At 35.2% G+C, this 21,594-nt stretch overlaps 1 protein-coding gene across 1 annotated transcript in view; it reads right to left on the bottom strand.

The window, feature by feature from the left end:
- The window catches only part of ARAP2 (ArfGAP with RhoGAP domain, ankyrin repeat and PH domain 2), a gene marked incomplete at both ends in the record, with an annotated part of 179,420 nt that overhangs the window by 90,269 nt on the left and 67,557 nt on the right, over positions 1–21,594 (bottom strand). The window contains 6 exons of the mRNA XM_080698069.1: positions 4,228–4,362; positions 4,802–4,976; positions 8,188–8,370; positions 9,029–9,114; positions 12,502–12,701; positions 14,826–14,941. Coding sequence (XP_080554195.1) covers positions 4,228–4,362; positions 4,802–4,976; positions 8,188–8,370; positions 9,029–9,114; positions 12,502–12,701; positions 14,826–14,941 — 895 coding nt within the window. The remainder of the gene's footprint in view (positions 1–4,227; positions 4,363–4,801; positions 4,977–8,187; positions 8,371–9,028; positions 9,115–12,501; positions 12,702–14,825; positions 14,942–21,594) is intronic.

The raw sequence follows: 21,594 nt of genomic DNA, 5'->3' as shown, positions 1-21,594 counted from the left end.
TTCTTTTGTTCCTCTTCCTCCTCAGTACCATCATCCTCTCTACATAATTACTTGCCATGATTCTTATACACATTTTATATTCACTGACTCATTGAATCCTTAAAACAACCCTATTTGGTTAGTTCAATTATTACTACACCACTTCCTTGTACCCTTTTCACATGCACAGGGGAGTTAATTTGCTTTTCCAAGGTCACACAAGTACTTTGTATTAAAGCAAGGGCAGAAACCAAGCAGCTGGGTTCTGGAAGCTACACTCTTAACCACTGCACACAGTGCTTCTCTGGGCCTATTTTATATTTGAACCATGTATGTCCACTTAAAAGATGTATTAAGGTAGAGAAGAAGCCATGCCTTCTAATACATTTATACACAATAAATCTGAGGTAGTGAAGATAAAGTTATTAATTTTCAAAACCACAAAGTTATTTCTTGATGAAGAATTTCTTCAAATAATGTTACTTAGAATCCATGGAAACTAGAAAAACACAATAGGAATCCTTTTCATTTAAATGAATAGGTTTCAGTTTTAGAAAAACATTTAAAACTCTACACCCCAGGCTTTTCATACAATAAAATATCTTCAAAAATTCCTCAATGTTAATCTATGAGATTAAATATAAACAGGATAAAATACAGTTTTCAGTAAAGTATATCCCCTCTTTCTTTTAAAAATGCAAACACAGTATAAACAAATGAAGGTAAGATGCCAAAGGGGAAAAATATTGTGGGGGGGAGGGAGAAAGAAAGCAAAGCCAGGGTGCTATTATTCCACTGCTTTGCACTTAGGTTTAACAAGAGCTCTCAATCTTCTTTTTCATGAACACTAAACTGAGAAGAAAAAAAATAAAAAGAAAAACACAGATCAGTCATCACAAGCAAGAGCTAGAAGAACTTCAAATCCTGAAAACTCAAGCTGACATCTGAAGCCCCGGTAACGCTCTGAAGGACCACATGCATTTATATCCAGACTTTTGTCTTCATTTTTAATCATTTTGCTTTATGGCTGTCCTGACAAGTACTGATGGAGTGGCATCGTCCAGGTGCTTGGCTTTCAGAGGCAGAGGTGACAACCACACTTTAATCTCTAAATCTTGCCAAATAATTCATTTTTCCCACAGAGAGGGTATTCAACAGCTGTAACACCACTGCAAAATATTGGGGGGGAGGAACAAATGCAGAACTATGTTTCTCAATTGTTCAACTTTTACTCCATTTTTATGTAAGCTCTTTCTGAACAAAATATGACTTAATGAGCAATGATGTCATTCCACTCAGTAGCCCCCTTCGTATCCCTGGGAAGGGATATTCAAGACCCTCAGTGCCTACCTGCAACTGTGGGTAGCACTGAACCCTAAATACATTATTTTTTCTATAAACACACACCTATGATAAACCTTATTATGAAATAATGTACCACAGAAAATTCTTAATAAATAATTAGAACAAACCCCAGTACCACCAAAATACTACTATACTACTACTACTACTACTACTACTACTAATAATAATAATAATAATAACTTAAAATGTGTTAGTTCTGAAATTTTTACATTGCATATTCTTGGATCTCAAACAGACTTCAGGTAACTGGAACCCCAGTGAAACTATAGATATAATAGAGGACAAAAATATTAACATGTGACTTATACTTTTACACAGCTAGTGACTTGCTTGAAGAAATAGTCACTCATTCAACCAATACATATCACACGGCTATTTTGTAATTTGACATTGTTTGGGGCACCAAAGACTTAATAATCATGAGCAAACCAGAAAACTCCAATACCTCAAAAAGCTTTAACTACAGAAGGAAGGAAAACCAAAGAAGGAGTTATCTTCATGCGATAAATACCATGATGGAAATACAAACACATCTATGGGGAACCTGGGATCAACATTCCTAGACACTGGGAGTCAACTGCTCAGAGAACACACCAGCTCCTCTGTTTCTGAAATGATCTTTAACAAAAAAGTCTATAATAAACTTACAAAAGATGAAAGGAATGATTTAGTTCCAACTTTCTGAAACATAAATCCAGTACTCAATTCAATTAAAAAAATCTGTTTCAAGAAAAATTAAAGCAAACTGATAAGCTTTTAAATATGTTTTAGCCTACATAATGCTGATAATACATTTAAATCTTTAGGAAAATAATATTGTATTTTAAAAATCTCCATTTGATCTTCGTATAAATCAAGTGGTTTGAAGAATGAGTCCATGATATTCCGTCACTTAGAAGAAACATTCTGGAAACTTGTTATTTACAAGTACATTATTTCCTTACTCAATCATTTTAATAATTCTTCTAGTCAATTCACATTTATCCAGATACTTTTAACCTTTTTCTGATAGGTTTTTGACTATATAAGGAGTAATACTGACAGAAGAAATAGGAGATTTTTAAAAATCTCTGTAAAATTTGTTATTTATTATTGATTAGGCTGGGTAAAGGATGGCAATAAAATGAATTGCTGAAAAAACCAAAATATCTAAATTCAAAGCATAAAAATGCTCTTCTAACCAACTGTCCCCTGACTATCACACTGTGATCAAGGAAAAAATATTATAATAATAATTATAACACAAGTCAGGTGTAAAGTTCTGCTTCACACTGAGCGCCTCCATTTTTCATGTGAAAACTGGCATAGCAACAACTAGTTCACAGATTTTATGAGGGTTACAATTAATGAGTACAAAGTACCTAGAGCAGTGCCTTACCTGTAATACTTGCTCACGATAAGACAGATAATATATATTGATTTAAGCACATCTAGTTAGAAACTCTGATTTCTAAAATATTGCAAGACCTGAAACTTATTAGTGCTGACGCAATATTCAAAAAGTTTAGAATTGTGATGTATTTCTGATTTTGAATTTTTGTATTAAGTATACTCAACCAGTAAAGTCTATGCCAATATGCCAAAATCTGAAAAAGTCTCAAATCAGAAACTCTTCAGGTGCCAAGTATTTCCAATAAGTAATACTCAACCTGTATTGAATTTATACTGAAATAAATACTTCAAATGCACCAGTACCAGGTCTAACCATCTAGAGTTTTTCCTCCCATTGTTCCTTTGACTAATATAGCTGAATTATAGCCCCTATGTATAATATACCTTCTAAGCCCCCAACACCTTCCATCAACTGGTCTGCCTGGCTTAATCTATCTTACACTTTCTTTCAGTAAGACAGGCCTCATATGTTCATGCCTATATTTTTCAAATTAGCTCAAATGCATAGAAAATGAGCATAAGGCCTGAGTCTTACTCATTTTTATAATCCAAATGTCTAACATGTCTCACCTAAGGAGCTCCAGGGATAAAGGGATAAATCCCCATTGTGTCCCTGCTCAAATAATTACCCAAATATAGACCATGTTGTCAAATCAAATTGATTCCCACCCTTTTTTTGAAAGCAGGATTAGAATTTATTTCACTTAAACATATATACACAGAGAACCAAACACACACAGATACTTTTAATTAGAACAAATTTATCTATTTGGTATTGTTTAGTATCCTGATTGAGTGTATTCCAGGTTAAGCATTCCTCATCTGAAATTCAAAACCCCAAAACTTTGGAGCACTAATATGATGCTACAAGTGGAAATTTCTATACCATAAAACTGTTTTATGCTTAAATTTATCAAAACCATTTTATAACATGACCTTAATGCTTAATGTTTAAGGTGTATATAAAAGTGAATTTCATGTGTAGGCTTGGGTCCCATTCCCAAGATATGATGTATGTGAAAAATATTACAAAACCCACAACAATTTAATCTCCAAAATACTTCTGGTGCCGAGTATTTCAGAAGAGGGAGACTCAACCTGTAATGAAAACTTGCTAGTTCTTCCTGTGTGTTCAGATTTATCTATAGTATCTCAACAGTTGGGGTGTCCATCTCTAAAGGCAAGGTTTGAGTTTTACATTTTTTGGAAATACCTTTAACACTTGAAACAAAATCAGTTGGCTCTGAAGGTAGAACTCAGTGAGTTCTGTTGAGAATTCACCTAGCATTTAGCCCAGTGGTAAGTCCCTGCTGCTGCACAAGAAATAATATCTGTGCCTAGCAGCATCAATAAATCCTCAGAAAGTATATCTCTACTACAAGATCGAATCTAACATCTTGAGGGGGAAATATAAAAATTTAAACCTAATTGTTTTGATAATGGAATGAAGTTTTTCCCAGTAACAAAATCCGAGAGGAGCAGAAATGATACCTTCAAGCAGTTTTTTCTCTGAGGAGACTCTGGAAGCAGCAGCAGGAGCTTGATACAAGAAGTCACAGAGGAACGTGGACTGGGTGGCTTCTTGACCCACCCCACCCTCAGAATGAATGTCATGTTGAGGGAAATCTGGAAAATCAGAGAAAGAATGCCTTTGAAGTCCAAAATGTTTGTTTATGAATACACAGGTGAGTTTTGAGCCAGGAAAAAGCTGCTTCAAATTTACTGCTGAACAAATATAAAGATTTATTTCACTCTGCATAAAATTTGCAAATAAGCATTTAAGTCTTATTTGTTATTCATATATGAAAATCGGATTTAATTTGGGTGAAAATGATTATGTGGGATTAACTATTTTCATTTTCCATTTATAAGATTAAAGAAATATAAAAAGATATGTTCCCTCAACTTTTTCTTCAAATGATAGAAAATAATATTTGGTCATTACATTTTTATTCATCCTGGTGTTTTTTCTTAAGTTGGGAAATAAACAAGATTTATACTTTGGTCCTTTTAGGAATGTATTTAAAAAAATCAACAGAAGGTTAATGCAGGGCCAAAGACAAACCTGAGAACTTGTTATGATAAAGAAATTCCATTTGTAGACTCTGTCCAGCCTTCTTAGCCAGCAGATAGGGAGTGCTGTGCACAGGGTCCCCAGTAGCACACATGACATCTGCTCCACTGAAGAGTAAAGCCATCGTTTCTAGCACATCTGACTTCACCACAGCAGCACACAGAGCCTAGCCATTCAAAGAAAACACACCACTTTTTAAGGGAAGTAAATGTGATTCTTCTTATTAAAATGAATGAAGTCTGAAAATTCATTTATGAGATGAAGTTTGTATTCATTCTTTCCTAAGAATGCTAATAACATCAATGCTCTAAAGTAGGCAATAGGCACAGGAAGCCTGCTAAGCAAGGATGTGAACTGCAGCCCAAGACCTGCAAGCATCAATTCACGCTTCTATTGCTGCGATGTTTTCCTTCCTCCCCAACCATCCCATCCATCATCACTGCTTTGGAAGACATTTTTATGCTTATGTGTGCTATAGTGGCTGACACTCTAAGAAAATCCTAAACATTTCAAAGGTAATAAGAAAGTATTCACTAAGCGGTTTGTCATATGACTGCTGTTAATATGCTTTTTCTAACATAATTATGGACTACAGCATATTTAAATTATCATTGTGCTTTGAGAATTTGAAAGATGAATACAAAGTAAATTCATTACCTTTCTTTTGGGGGCAGGGAACAGGAAGAGGAAGAACAGTGAGGAAGAGTCAATGAAACGACCATACTGACTTATCCATCATCCTGGTATAAACAACAGCAAAAACCAGACTGGAATCGCTGGGTTGATTTGTTTTCCTTTGGCCTTAAAGTATACAGCTCCCTCTATCTTTGTTCTCATCCATTCCTGGCCCAAAGGGCCAACTCTTAAAGAAGTTCTTATCTTTTCAAACATAGTCTAGCTGACCTCTAGAATTTCCTTCACGTCAGAATTAGGAAGCCTCGAGTCTTATGACTATTTTTGTACTAATTTGCTAGGTTTCACTGAGTGAATTCCATCTCTGTTGGCCTTGGTTTTCTCTCACCTAAAAACAGGGATTGAAAAAAATACCTGCTGCCATTACTTCCACTTCAAAGACTCTGGCTTCGAACCTGCGCGATGCTCCTGTCTCTGCCTCCCAAGCCCGGGGATTACAAGCGTGCTCTCTCACCTCCTCAATTTAATAACATTACTTGTCATTCTCTCTGATCACTTTATTCTTTGCCTTCATAGCACACTGTGTGTGATATTGCATATTTATTGGAATCTAGCTGTTTACCATCAGTCTCCCCTACTTCACAGTCATTCCCATAAGTAACAGCAGCACATCTGTTAACACAAGTGTATTCACAGCACTGAAAAGAAGACTCAGCAATTGGCCAGGGCACAATAAATAACCAATAACATAAATAACATTTTTGCAAAAATCATTCACTGGCACTAAGATGCTAATATTTTGTGTGTGTGTGTGGCACTGGGTTCCTGGAAACCCTTCCTCCCCTGGGCTACACTCCCGAACCTATTTTATATTTTTTATTTGGAAACAGGGTCTCTTAGGACAGCGAGGCTGGCTTCAAACCAGCGTGATCTTCCTGTCTCCGCCTCCAAAGTGTGGGGATTACCAAAGTGCACAACCACGCCCAGCTAAAATGCTAATTTTTAAAACTCCAATATAGTTAGTGGTTAAGTCTCAATATTTAAGCTTCCCTTTAAAATATTTGGAAAAAATGCGCCGGGCGTGGTGGCGCACGCTTGTAATCCCCGCGCTTGGGAGGCGGAGACAGGAGGATCGCGCAGGTTCGAAGCCAGCCGTGCTGGCGTAAGAGACCCTGTTTCAAAAATATAAAAAAAAAATAGGTCTGGGAGTGTAGCCCGGAGGAAGGAGGGCTTCCAGGAACCCCAGTACCACCAAATAAATAAATAAATAAATAAATAAAATAAAATAAAATAAAATAAAATAAAATATTTGGGGAAAATGCAATCACTAGCACTTAATTTAAACTTATCTAATATCTTAGTTTATGGAAGCTGTGTGTGTGACTGAACTTTACTTGAGGACATAAGTGTCCAGTGAGAAGATTCATATTACCCTCCAAGGATAGAACAAATTGGGAGGAATACATGATTTTGTTCTTCAAATTCATCAATTACCTTCCCAAATCCACAATTTATTCTTTACCTAATGACCTCTGGTATTCAGAATTATATTAAACAAAATCCTAAATTTATATTCTTTATTAATCCATGAATTTTAATTATAAATGGTCAGTTATTTTAGTAATATAATTAATACCCATAAAAACAATACCCAAAACAAATTAAATATCTTAATAAAAATCTAGATCTAACTCTCCAGTTACCACCTCTTACCCACCTCCCAGGTTCTTCCCTGGGAATAACCTAGGAATCTGTTTTGAATCTTGCATTCTTTATGTATGCTTTAAATTTAGTTGGTGACCCCATTTTACTAATATACACAAGATACACAAAGACTAACTTGCTTTAGGAAGACTGAACCAACAGAAAAATAATATAAATCAATTATGTATGCATATACAAACATATAGACATATACATAAAGATCTATAAAATTCCATACATATCAATAGATATATTCTTATATATTCTTATAGAGATAGATATCAATATATATATATATATATATATATATATATATATATATATGTGTGTGTATGTATCTATAACTTATATTTTCAATAGTGGACAATGGTCTTCATTTTCCAAAAGATTCACCAAGCATTACCAATAAAAATTTTAATGGAAACCATGAAAAATTACTATCATCTGAGCCTAAAAATAGGCATATAAAGGTGTGTACATTTAATATCCACATAAATGCCTCCTAACACACAGAGCTATAGCAGCAATCTATGACAAGAAAGGGTGAAAGGTACTTAACACAACCATTTCCTTTCATGTCTTTGCCAAAAGATCAAATAGGCAGGATGAAATAGGCATAAAAAGATGTAGGTTCACTCAGCCAAAATCAAGTATGATGTGAAATCAATGACACTTAGCAAATTTTAGTTTGTAACAATAAAATGAATAAATGATGTTAATTTTGGTAACACTATCAGCAACATAAAAAGGATGTCACATATCCTGCCTTTTAAACAGGAGCAGTTGTAAAAAATTTCAGAATAGCAGGAGTAATTCCAAGTTAGGAGACTTAATCATGGAGAAAGAGTTTATCATTCTTGCTAATGAATCCTAAAGAAATGTAGAAAACCAATGGCACACTCTCATAAAAGAATGAAAAATAAAACAATACTCAAACATGTGTGAAATAGCGTTATATTTTTAAATTTCTTATCAAGAATCTTGTCACATGTTCAAGAAGGAATTAAAGTCCGTATCTATTGTTATGTTTTACTCAATACCTTATTTAATTCTTCTTTGGTCAGAGATGCCAAAAGGGTCTTTCTGAATTTTCCTTCTTTGTATTTCTGAGTAATAAAGTTTTTTCTCTTTTCTACTGGTGAGTCCATGTGTAATTCTTCATCTTTTTGAAGGTTACCAGCCCAAAAGTCATTTGCTCTTTTGTTTCCAATGACGATAAAAAGCTGAAATGTCAAAAAATGATGAAAACATATCAGTTCACAAAATATTAGAATCAGCAAAAAAAGACTGACCTCTCAACTCTCTCAGAAAGATAAAGTATGAAAGTAGATACTACATCTATTTTTAATGCTGCCTCGCTGCTCTAAATAATGGCAACCCATTAGCTATAAAATAAATTGCTAGCAAAACAAACTGCAGCAAAAGTAGTCTTATTCTTTGAGACTTACACTAGGACAGATTCACTTCAAAAAGTTGAGTAGGTGGGATTATGAGGTTTAGTGCGAGCAGCTCCTTTAGTGGAAGATGAACAGAAAACAGAGACGAGGGGCAACAAGTTACACTCTGTCGCAGTAAATGACAGAGCTTGGCCAAGACAGAGAATAGAAAGGTGTGCCAAATGTTTACGTTCCATTTTCTAATACTTTACCATGCTGGGATAAAAGGAGGGTTCTACTTTTATTATCATTAGAGTTCTTTTTATTATTTATTTTAAAAATAAGTATCCCATCTTAAAAGCTTTCTGAATGAGTTCATGCTACCAAACAAGATATCAGCAATTTTCATTTTGGCTTCATCAAAAAGCTTGTCAAGAAATTCATGTCACTCCACCGTATACCTCCTCCATGGTCTCTATTCACCACTTAGGCAGCACTTACTTACCTCAATGAGTTCATTGCTCCAAATGCTGGCATCCATTTTTAGACTTCTAACCTTGGAATCTTTTGGTCCCAAAGATCTATGCTGTCCTGGAGTTAAACAAACAAACAAAAAAATACAATTATGATTTAATTTGTATACAAATTTATTTAACTTTGTTTCTAAGGTATGTATACACAAAAGGGTGTACACACATCTTCTCAATTTAAACATACCAATATCTACTTTCCTAAATACCAACAGCATTAAGTGCTGCATCATAGTTTTTGTATAGAGACCATAACCAACCACAATCACAACCAATAGCAATCAGTCATTATCACCTTACATCATCATAAAACTACTCCTATAAAATTATATATGTGTATATACATATTTGATAATCAGCTATTAATTACTAAACATGTTTTAATATATCTCATTAAGTACTTTGTATGTGAACACAAATATTATTCTTTTACTATTAAAAACAGAAGCTAGCTACAAGTCTAATAAATGTACAGTTAGAAATCTGAGATGGTGTCTCTGTTCTGCTAGAAGAGGGCTAAAAGCCCAGCATTCCCTTATCAACAAACCAACATTCAGTCATATATAACATCCAAGTGTATGTGTGATACTAGGCTGAAAAGAAAAACGCTACACATGGCATTGGACTTCTGACATTGTGCCTGATATTAACAATCTTTTAGTCTTATGAGTAGGAGAAGTTCAGTCTTCTCTACATTATCAAGAGTTTGCTCCCTCCTCCTTTTTGGAAGGTGAAAACCTTCTGTGAACAAAGCCATATAACTTCTGTGATAGGCATTTGCATTAGTTTGGATTTTCAAAGACTACCTAAAGGCAGTACTAAAAAAGAGCAAACTTAGAAGCCTGTAAGGGTTACTGAAAACTGACTGCTGGAATAGCTGAGGAAGGAGAGAATGAGCTCTAAGTTGAGGCAGATGAATGGAGAAATAAAATGGACAGGTTTAGAGACACCAAAAAGATAAAACTGGTGGGCTTCAGGTAAAAGTGAATAGAGGGTCCCTTAGGTTTTAAGCTTGAGTGTGTTAGGATAGACAGTATTATTTCTGATCAAGATGGGGGACATATAAAAAATTGCAGTTTTATGCAAGGAGCTGGAGGCAGCAATGAGGGCTCCATTTGTGACATGTTATTTCTGAAGTGTCTTTTGCAAATCTAAGTAGAAATTGTCTCCTAGGTAGGTAATTATAAGTTTAGTGTCCAACAAAGTGAGAATCAGCTGATTTAAAATGAGTGTGGAATTCAAGTGATAAAAATAACATTACTTGGGAACTGCAGAGTCAAAGAGAGTTGATGATGTCCTCTAAGAGAATATACCTACTTCTGGAGCACTGAACAGGAGAGGCAGGCTGGAAAACAATGGCCAGGAGGCAGGACAAATGCACTAATTGAGAATGATATCTCAGAAGCAGAGGGAGGATGGATATTACAGAGAGACATGCTGGCCAAAGGCCTTCAGCATTGCAGAGAAGATGATAAAGATAGGAGAGAACCTCGCAAACTGAGAAGTAGAATATACTGGCATATGTGGCTGAAATTCTTTTTACTGAAGTAGAAAGAAAAGGCTGGTTACAGAATATTAAGGAAAGCTAAAGAAGTTAAAGGAAAGAAGGAAACTTGTGCCAGCTACTATGTAGTCGGAAAAGCATCTGATTTATGAAAGAGAAAAAAAGGACAATGAATGATGCATACGGGGGAATGGGAGTTTTCAGAGAGCTTGATGTTGACAACACAGGCTTATGCAAGTGTGCATGATGAAGCAAAAGATGCCATGGTTAAAAACTCACTTAAGAGAGGGAATTAGTGAGAAGCAGAGAATCCTATGAGGAAGGAGAAAGGGGGCATGTCGAGCAGCCTGAAACAACACAAAGCTATCCGTTCTAATGAGAGTGAAGAGCAGAGAAGAATGAAAAACCTGCAAAGTAGAGCGTGATTAGTTGATGCTTCTTTTTGTTGGAATTCATGCTGTTAACTACGTTGGTGAGGAAAGTTACCTTAGTATTATGAGAAAAGGATACAGGTCTAGCATCAAGGGTTCTAGGCAACTGCAGTAGCTGCAATGCTCATCGTCCTTGCTCAGCTAAGTTTAAGAAATCCTCTCCAAGCACTTAAAGAGGAGAGGATTTCTTTAACTTAGCTGAACAAGGACGATGCAGTTGCCTGCAACCCTCTATAACATTGTTAACATGGACACTCAGTATCAGGAGGGAGGAAAATGGAGAGTCTGGGGGGGGGGTGTCGCCAAGTACTGTGTGAATCTATGCTATTGTCAACACGACCTACATTGTGATGTGAGGCTATAGTGCACCAAATACATACGTACATATACATATATACATATACATATACATATATACATGTAAAACATCCTCTCTAATGACTTGTCGTTGACCTTGGAATCAATTCTAGTCCTGAACTTATGCTCTACCACTCTATTGTAATTACTATGCATACATTATAAAGAAAATGCCATGTCCTTTTCTAGACTAACATAGTGTCTAGTATTCTAGGCCGTGTGTGTGTGTGTGTGTGTGTGTGTGTGTATGGGGGGATGGGGCTGGCAGAGGAGTGGACATCCTGGAAGACTCACCTACAGTTTAGATTATGGCAAACTTTTGCTAAGACCCCTCCGAGTACATTTAGGCTGCAGTCCATGTCCCTCCACTCACTTGAGTGACTGCCTGAGTTCCTCAATTTAACAAGATGCTAGACAGTCCACTGTAAGATCTCAGTAAAAAAGTCTTATTTCTGTTTGCTTTCAAAAGATAAATATTGTTGTATATAAAATTCTACATCAAATTTGTGTTGAGATACCAAATTCAGTATATTAGGTTGAGAGCTCAGAACAATCTTCATGTGAAAAATATGTCTTAAAACATGTGATGGAAGTGAACCAGGAGGGGTGGTACACACTTGTAATCCCAGTACCTGGGAGGCTGACTCAGGAATACTGTAGGTTTGAGACCAGCCTCAGCAACTTAGCAAGGCCCTCTGCAACTTAGTGAAACCCTATCTCAAAATAAAAACTAAAGTAGGACTACGGATATAGCTCAGAGGTAAGACATTTCTAGGTTCAATTCCAAGTACTGCCAAAAAAAAAAAAAAAAAAGAAAAAATATATTGAGGGAAAATAGGCAAATCTTCATGCAACGATGTACACTTGTTCTGGGTATATTCAAAACTAAAAATCTCAAGTGTGTTTTTAAAATCAATACATGGACCAGTAGACACAAAACATGACTTCAGGCTTCATAATTAACTTTAACATCTAAGTTATACCTAAAAGAAGTTCAGTGTTATATGATATTTCTAAACTGTGTTTAAATGCACTAAGCATTCTCTGAATTTTACTTTCTACAGCTGTTGGCCAGAACACATTATATATGATGACAAAGAGCAGTCAGTGCTAATCTGCCACAGAGCAGTGGTGAGCATAACTTGTCACTAATTACCTGCACACTTCTTACAGATGACAACACAGAGATTGATGGATGCCCAGTCAGGGTCCGGGGCTTTACAATCTGCACAGCTCCTGTTGGACTCATTGAACCAAATCTTCTCAGCTACTTCATAATCAGAGAGAGTTTCTGCTATTGATTGCTGCACAGCTTCAATCCAGTCTTGTTTCTCTTTTTCAGACTCGGCTGTAAAGCTGAAACAATTAACGTTTCTGCATTATCGATCTCCCTTGTAAAGGCCAATTAAGCAGGATGTTCAGTTTGCATATTCATTTCACTCGCAAATTAAACAGCAGCTGAACATTATGCCTGCCAGGCATTTCTGGATTATCCTTTCTATTAAAAATCATCTAATTTAACAAATTGTTTCCTTCTAATTTTCCATATTGCTTATGGCTTTGTTTACCTATCTTGAACCAAAATTAACATACATATTTTTCTGACCAAGATCTAATGTGTTCTAGCATTGCTTTATTAGGTCAAAAGCTTAAATGAGAGGCCTTGATTCTTAAACAATGGTTATATAATAATCAATAGGAGACTGTTAGAATTTCAGGACTATGGGAATATTCTGCCAAGCAAATATATCATAGTTTGAAACTAAAATAATCAAAAACACCCACCAGAAATTGTGATTTCTTTAAGACTTAAAATAGATTTTTTAATTAGAAGAATATCCAGATGGCTTTATGAGATTGAGAAAATACAAAAGTTTTAAGTGGTTCCTATTCTAACAAATTTCGAACTCATTTTTAGCCATATTCTGACTTATTCTGGTTCTTAGTATTTATTATAGACTTAACTGGAGAGATAAAACATTAAGTAGGAGTTCACTCCTTCAAGAAACATTTACGAAGGACCTACAATGTGTCAAAAAATGTTCCACATAGTTCACCAACAACCAACAAAATGATCTGTCACGTTAAACCTTTCTGTCCTAAAATTATTTTAAAATATAATGAAAACAACGGATGGCTAGCATCATTTAAATAATTCATAAAAATAATAAGTGGTTTACATATTTTATATTTCCTGAAGCATACCACGATTCCATCCTCACTTAGGAACAAAATTCTTAGTGGTTTGAAGTTCAGAAGACTGGCCACATCCAGTATCTACATTATCAGTTGAAGCTAGAATCTGCATATTTTCCTTTTTTCCTTCTGTAGTGCTGGGGATCCAACCTAGGGCCGCACACATGCTAATCAATGCTATACTGTTGACCAATATCTCCAGCCCCAGCATCTGCATGTGTATAAGTAAAGCTTGTTATTCTTTATCTAGTCATTTATTTCTTCTCAAATTTTAAGCCAGCAGGCATAGTTTAACAAAATACACAACAGATTTAGTATCTTTGAAGCTGTTAGTGCTTCAAAGGCCCGGAACTGTCTCTGACCTGTATAAGAGCCAGAAGTGTGCTGGTTATTGGTGATAAATCAACTAATATAGTTGAAATCAACAGATTTTGACTAGTATTTACTCTCTAAAGTTATAGAATTATTATAGATTAAAACTTAAAAAGTACTTCTTCATTGTCATAATTAAGCAATCACTAGGCTATCAAAATTATGTGTATATATATATATATATATATATATATCTGTATATATGTATTAAGCAAGATATTAAAACATTTGGACCAGTAATTGCATAAGATCCGTATAATCAGTATCCTTTTAAGCTGAGTACCTACCTGATGAAACCATATGCAGCAAATATAAGTATGGATCAATCTTAAGAAAGGGATTGTATTTGATTAGGTTAAAATAATAAAAATACAACTTAAAGACATGATATGCTATTTATTAATTCCTTCTAAATATAAAGGAATGCCCCATATTTATTGATAAAAATGATCAGACTCGTAAAGCCTACTATGAAAAGAAACGACTCGAAATTTAGGGAATAAGTATTTGTGCAGGTTGTATGATCATTCAGGTCACTTTTTAAGGTGTCTATTTTTTTTCCTGGTGGTGGTAATGGGGTTCCTGGAAACACTTCTACCTATGGGCTACACTCCCAGACCTATTTTATATATATTTTTTGGAAACAGGGACTCTTAAGTCAGCGAGGCTGGCTTCGAACCAGCGCGATCCACCTGTCTCCACCTCCCAAGCACGGGGATTACAAGCGTGCACCACCATGCCCACCCAGCTTAAGGTGTCTTTATATGGTGGATAATAAACAAAATACTTTGGAAAAGTAGAAAGACAATTTTAAGTATTCTATAAGGAGTAAAGTCACCACTAGTATTATAAAGATTGTCCAAGCTTTTTATAGTAGTAGAAAAAACAAACAAAATATTTAAAATAGCTTACCTAAAACTCCTATAGGGAGTAATTATTTCAAAAGATTGTTTCACAGTGCGATCCACTTGTTTTACATTCGCTACATTCATAGGAATTATTGTAATACCAAGTCCGCTCTTAAAATCCTAGTATGGAGAAAAATATAAAAAAAAAACAACAAATATTTTTGAAAATACAATCATATTTCTCCAAAATTCAATAATGCTTTACAAATCTTACTACACATATATGTAATTAAACAAATTCAATCAGAAAATGGATTAAGATTGGTCTTTCTCAAAATCTGAAGTACTCATTTTCAATATATCACACTGTGCCATTCTAAGCCTGCCAGTTAGGTTATTCATAAAAGAATGGATTTCTTTCACATGAAAGACAAGTTGACTAGGCCATGGATACTGACACATACTTTGCTTTTGAAAGCAAACTTTATGTACTCACTTTTTACCATTCTGCAAAGAAAACTATTAATAACTCTTATCATGTGCCAATAGTCATCTAGGGGAGAGAGCTAGATGACTGTAAAATTAGCATACTTACTATCTATGTGAATGAGGAGATGTCATAATTTGAATTTAGAATGTTTCCCTAGACCTTATGAGAATAAGACAGCCATGCTGGAGGTGGAGTTTGGTTGCTGAGAAGGGGTCTCTGAGTGTCACCTTGAAAATTAGATATGGTCCCTCTTTCCCTTGCTCTCTGTTGTTTCTGGTCTCTGTGATGTGAGAGCCAAGCACTTGCTCTCTTTCTTTTTTCTTCCCACCCACCACCATGCCCTAAGTTCTGTGGATACAGCTGACCTGACATGAACTGAACCCTGAAATCTCCAGAACTGTGAGCAAACAAATTTTCATGCCTTTAAGTTTCTGTGGTCAGTCAGGTGTACTGGGTCACAGCAGTGAGAATACTGACTGAGACACGGAAAAACAGTGGCTTAACAAGAAAAAGCTTTGTGGAAAGGACAGTTAGTAGACATGGTTGTAAGGCAATAAAGTCCAAGCTGTCTGAATGATCTCTCTTTTTGTTTTGTTTTTTTATCTCTGTGTCATATTATTTTTCTCCTCATTTACTCTCAAGAATTACTTGTTTTGTGAAGTACACCGTTTTATCACATTCTTAATATTTTATTACTTTTCTCTGCCTGCAGATTATTCAAAAGCTACTTTGATACAAAATTACCATTTGTTCAACACCTATAGCTACTGTGTTCATCTATTTCAAGAAAATTAGAAATTGCTCCAAAGGTTACAAAGAGACCACATTTTAAAGTCAATAAAGTCTATAATATATTATCTGCTCATATGGTCTTGGCAATTCAGCTTAATAAATAATCTCAGGATTTTATGAAGTATAACTACCTCAAAAAAGAAATTGTCTATGTGAACATATTAAGGAAATATTATAGATGAGCAAATAAGGGGACCTAACTGAGAAGAATGGGAGGGGGTAAGATGGAAATTCCCTAAAGTACACAATGTACATTCACAAACATATCAAAGTCAATCACTAAGCCAAACATGAGAAGAAGGGAGGGAGGAGAAAATGGGGTGGGAATTGGGGAAGGGCTAATTGGGTGATATGTGCATGTATGCCTGTACCATCTTGTATTTCATTAAGATGCATGACTAACATGTACCAATAAAAAAAAAATTAAGATTAAATGTGCTCTTAATTCCATTCCTTAACTAAATAATGAGAAAAACAGGTATATTAAATGAAAATACACACACAAAAATTGTTTCATATGCAATCTGAACACATGGTAAAGCCTAGAAAGAGTTACAGAAACAAGCAATTCACAGGTGTCTTCTCTCTGCAGAGCCTGCTACACAGGTGAAAAGTACAAGTACTATTTTCCTGTCTCTCTTACACTTATATGTAAGGCCATGTCTTACATGGCCAGTGTGGGTCAATATGGGTGTATATGGGGTAAGCAGAAATTTCTTAAAAGAACAAAGCCTTTTACCCCTTAGCTTTCCATCTTCCTGGGAAAAGACATCAGGAAACATAGAAGCCAGGTCAGAATTTTATGTTATGTAAAAAAATCATCTTTTTAAAATTACCGCATGATAGTCTCTCATCATACTGTAGTTCACAACGATAGTGACACACAGGCACATAGTAGTTGGCAGGCTTTCTACCCGCTCCTTCTCCAATCTTCCTCTCATCTTTCCCATAGAGGGTACTGCGATTGATATTGGTATTGTCACATAGGAACATAATATCGATGAAAGTGATTCCTTTATTGGTTCTCCCTCTCCTCCTTCCTGCCCCAGACCACCTCCCTTGCTTCACTGGAGCGTCTCCTCCATTATCATATCACAACTATAAATCCTTGGTATGGTAAATCTGAGGACAAATACTGTGCCCTGAGGATGACAAAGTATGGAAAAAGAGCAGGAAGATCTCAGTTCTTTGGTTAGGATGGAGTTTTCACTGCCTACATCAGGAGACTGATTACAACAACTCTCTGTCTTTATGAGCTTTCCATTAGGAATTTATGTGTCATACTAATACATTCTTAACTGGTAAGTAAAACAGTTTTATGACAAAATTTCCTCTATGTGTAAAAGCATTCAGTTTCCAGCCACAAAGTACAGAATGGCCTTTCTTAGTTAATTACTTTAAATGCATTAGAATAAGGAAATGGTTTATTTATAAAGCAAATCAATTGATATTTTTTCTGATGAAAGAACAAATGGCTCATTTTGTTAGGAAAGGATAGAAATTGAGAATCAGTAATGTAAAAATTAAAATGCAAAAAATGCTGTGTTGAAAAATAATTAGAATGGGAAATAAAAATAGAATATCATATGATATATCTGAAGGAAAAAAATCAAGGTTTCCTAATTGGCCACATTTTAATATATTTCATCATATCAGCAGGGGTGTACCTGTCGATTTTTAAATGCCCTATCATCTACAGCAATGCAAGTGGATAATGCAGCTTTTGTAAAACTCTAAGTACAGGTGACTGGGAACTAAAGTCCTCTTGTATAAATGAGGAATCAGGGTAGGAGAAGGAAAATGAGATATTCTAAAAACAGCTTTCTGATGGCTCATTTTGATATAGGGATAAACTCTAGAATAAAATGATGTACTTGGACTCAGTGTCCTTCAAACTATTCTCCATAATGAGGACTATGGTAACCACTCCAAATCATATTCTCTGATGGGGGCTTGACCTGCAAGTATTGTTAAGTTACTAAAGGCAGAGGCACATAATCTTCTGACCATGAGACTAGCAGATGGTGAGAATGACAACCTGTTATGGAAACTGATGAGCCTCATCAAGGTTCCTGCCTGAATAGATGGCCCCTCATCTCTACAAGCAAGTCATGAAATGTCTACATCTAAAGCTGTAATTTCTGTTAAAGTGAGGGCCAGATCAATGTTCCACATTTCTCCCAAGCAAGGCAAGGATAATTTTTTTAGCCTAGAAAATTGTAATCCATTTATCAGCTGCTTGCCATGGCCATATGGTTTTGAGTAATTAGAATATCCACGAAGCTCACCAGCACAAATTGACTGTAAAATATACACTAGAGTGACAAAATAAATGTCAGTCATTCTGAGAGCTATTAAATATGAAAAAACTGAATTTTCTATTAAAATATTTTGGTGACATTAAACAATTTTCTCAGACATGATTTTTAACATATTTATATTATTTCTCATTCCTACATGCTAATCACAAAGATCTGTGGTGATCTCCCTTTCATACCCTGAGCTGTTATTTTATAAACCCAAAGGCAGAACAAGAATCTATAAAATTTACAAGAAACCTATATTGGACAATACTGCAAAACACTACATTAAACATCAGAACAGGGTAATTAATTTAAACAGTTGATAAGTCTGTAATGTTTAAATATCTGGAGATAAATCCTTCTCTCTTGCCTTCTACATAATAAAAAAAATGGGGGCTGAGGATGTAGCTTAGTAGCAGAGTATTTGCCTAGCTCCCACAGTATACCTGGTTTCACTATCAGTTTCATAAATAATAATAATAATAATAATAATAATAATAATATGTGTACATGTTTACTTCTGCTATCTTGTACTCCATTAAGACATATGACTACAATGCACTGATAAAAAATTTGAAAAAATAATAATATAATCATGCAATCAGATTATTCCAAAATCATTTGAAATAATTGAAACTACTAGTCAAAAAAAAAAAAAAAAGTGTTCCAGAACACAATGACATGCTGGATCATCAAGATCCTGGTTTGTCTTGGGTGCCAAATTCTATGCTAATATTCAGAAGCTCAAAGACAATCTTCATTGTGCTGTGTGATTATTTTAATATCGATTTGTGTAGTACTCTGAAGTTTGTAAACAGTCATAAATTGTCATCCCATTTTCTGAATAATTCTGTGAAGCAGCAAAGCAGATACTGCCATTTTTAAAATGGGAAAAATAGTCCTGGCAAAGCAATGTTTAGTAAGTACCTAGAGTGTACCATAAGTTTTGCCAAATTCTGCATCTTCTTCACAAAAGTATGGCAAGGCATGTGCCTTGGGAAGTTTATATTCTAGAAGATAATGGGAGAGAGTTGTAATACATGTAATAAAAAAGTCCTAATTATAGAATAAGCATTTAAGCAAACCCCAAAAAGAGAATTGTGTTCATTAAGAAGGCTATATAAAAGAGGTGATGCTGACTGGTTGAAGAAGAAAACCAGTCAGCTCAATATCCAGTTATCTCCCTTTTGTTTCTGTTAATTTGTTCAGAACATAGAGATGACAATAATACCCACAGCATCACTTTGTTGAGGAGTAAGTTAATGCAGTAAAAAAAAAAAAATGCTTAAAATAAGCCGGGTATGGTCGCGCACGCTTGTAATCCCAGCATTTGGGAAGCTGAGACCGGAGGATCGCGGTTTGCGGACAGCCTCGGCTACTTAGTGAGGCCCTTTGCAACTCAGTGAGATCCTGTTTAAAAAAAAAAAAAAAAAAAGAATAAAAAATTGGGCAGGGGGTGTAGCTTGGAGGTCAAATTCCTCTGGGTTCCATCCCCAGGCGCCCCCCAAAAAAATGCTTAAAATATCTGAAACATGGTGTGTACATGCAAGTATGTTTTGTTATTATTAGTTTCTATCTCTTAAATTTGAAGCCAACTGAACAACTGTGTTACCTATTTTTTAAAAAGTTCATTACGAGAAAATGCATGTTCAGAAATGAAATGACTAGCTGATATAAATTCTTTTTTAAAAAATGGAATGAATTGTAAATGTTAAATGATCAAGAAAATTTAAAATAAATAAATCATTAAGTATAATCTGACTTTAAGTTACATTCTCTTTCTGAAAAATAAACACCAGCCAAGGATGAGTCACTTTCTAAATACTATACACTGTATTGAAAAAGCACAGCATTTGGGAGGCTGAGACCTGGAGAATCAAGGTTCGCAGATAGCCTCAGCTACTTAGTGAGGCCCTCTGCAACTCAGTGAGACCCTGTTTCAAAATAAAAAAAGAATAAAAAATAGGGCAGAGGGTGTAGCTCAGAGGTAAAATGCCCCTGGGTTCCATTCCCAAACCCACAAAAAAAAAAAAAAGAAAGAAATAATAGCACAGAAATTCAGTTGGTAGAATTACTATATCATAGACAGCAAGGAACTAAAAACATATTGAAGAGTAAGAAATATTTTACATTTAATTTTCTGTGACAGAATGCTGGTCTCAAAAAGCGCAAATCTGACCACTGGAAGGATGACCATGCCTGGCTTAGGAGAACTGAACATCTCCACATTGACAAATACAAAATGGGCAGAGAGAGGTTGACTTGAGGGAGAATTTTGGCTGAGCCACTTGTGGGCTATAGGACTACTGGCAAATTATTTAGCTTATCTAGACTTCAAATTTCTCATTTATGAAAATAGAGTAATATATATTCCATACAGGATTCATATAAAAATTGAATGAAGCAAAATAAATTAAGGGCTTAATGCCTATAGGTGATCCTTTCATCTGACTAATGTTTCTAAATGCACAATTTATCTTCCACACAAGTATTTCCATTTTATTTATAAATGACAGAGTATTCACACTAATGTTTCAATACTGAATTTACAGATACAAATAGTAGTCAATATTTACCAAGATAGTTATTTATACAAATTTGTTCCAACAGAATATAGATTAAAAGACATTTTAAAACTATATAGTTACGGGGGAAAGCGAATATTTGATTCCTAAAAAATAGGAAGAGTTTGTTAACCCCAATTCTGCTAAAATCTGAAACTATTTTTGGAAATCCTGGATGCTAGTTTTCTGCCAGGCATTTAAGAACTTGGTGCTTAAACATTTGTTGAAAACAGATGTGGCATTGTGTGACATTGGCACCATACTTTCTGGGAAACACCAGATGCAGAATTTGGCCAGATACAGAACCCAGACAATGTGAGGCCACCACCTACATCCTGCGGCTTCTTTCTGTGCCACAAAACCCAGAGCCCTGTGAGGCCTATTTAAATTCTATTAGAATGTCATTCCATGCCAGAAAACCAGGGGACATTTTATTTGGTTGGGGGAGGGGAATGAGTCTCTTGTACCCTGATTTGAACATGCTTAATCAAATGAGTTTCTGTAGTTAAAACCTCAATGCCACAATTATCATCAAATGGATACCCAAGCCCACCAAGCAGGACATCTGGTTGTAATGAATTCCCTAATATTAACATAGTATTTGAAAAACACATCAGGAAAAGGTGGAGTACTGGCTGTCAGAAGCATAACAAATGTAAATCAAAGCCAATTTGCTTAAATTTG

This window comes from Muscardinus avellanarius (genome assembly GCF_963383645.1).
Source record: "Muscardinus avellanarius genome assembly, chromosome: 6".
Classification (NCBI taxonomy): Eukaryota; Metazoa; Chordata; class Mammalia; order Rodentia; family Gliridae; genus Muscardinus; species Muscardinus avellanarius.
This window is presented reverse-complemented; position numbering and strand designations above follow the sequence as displayed.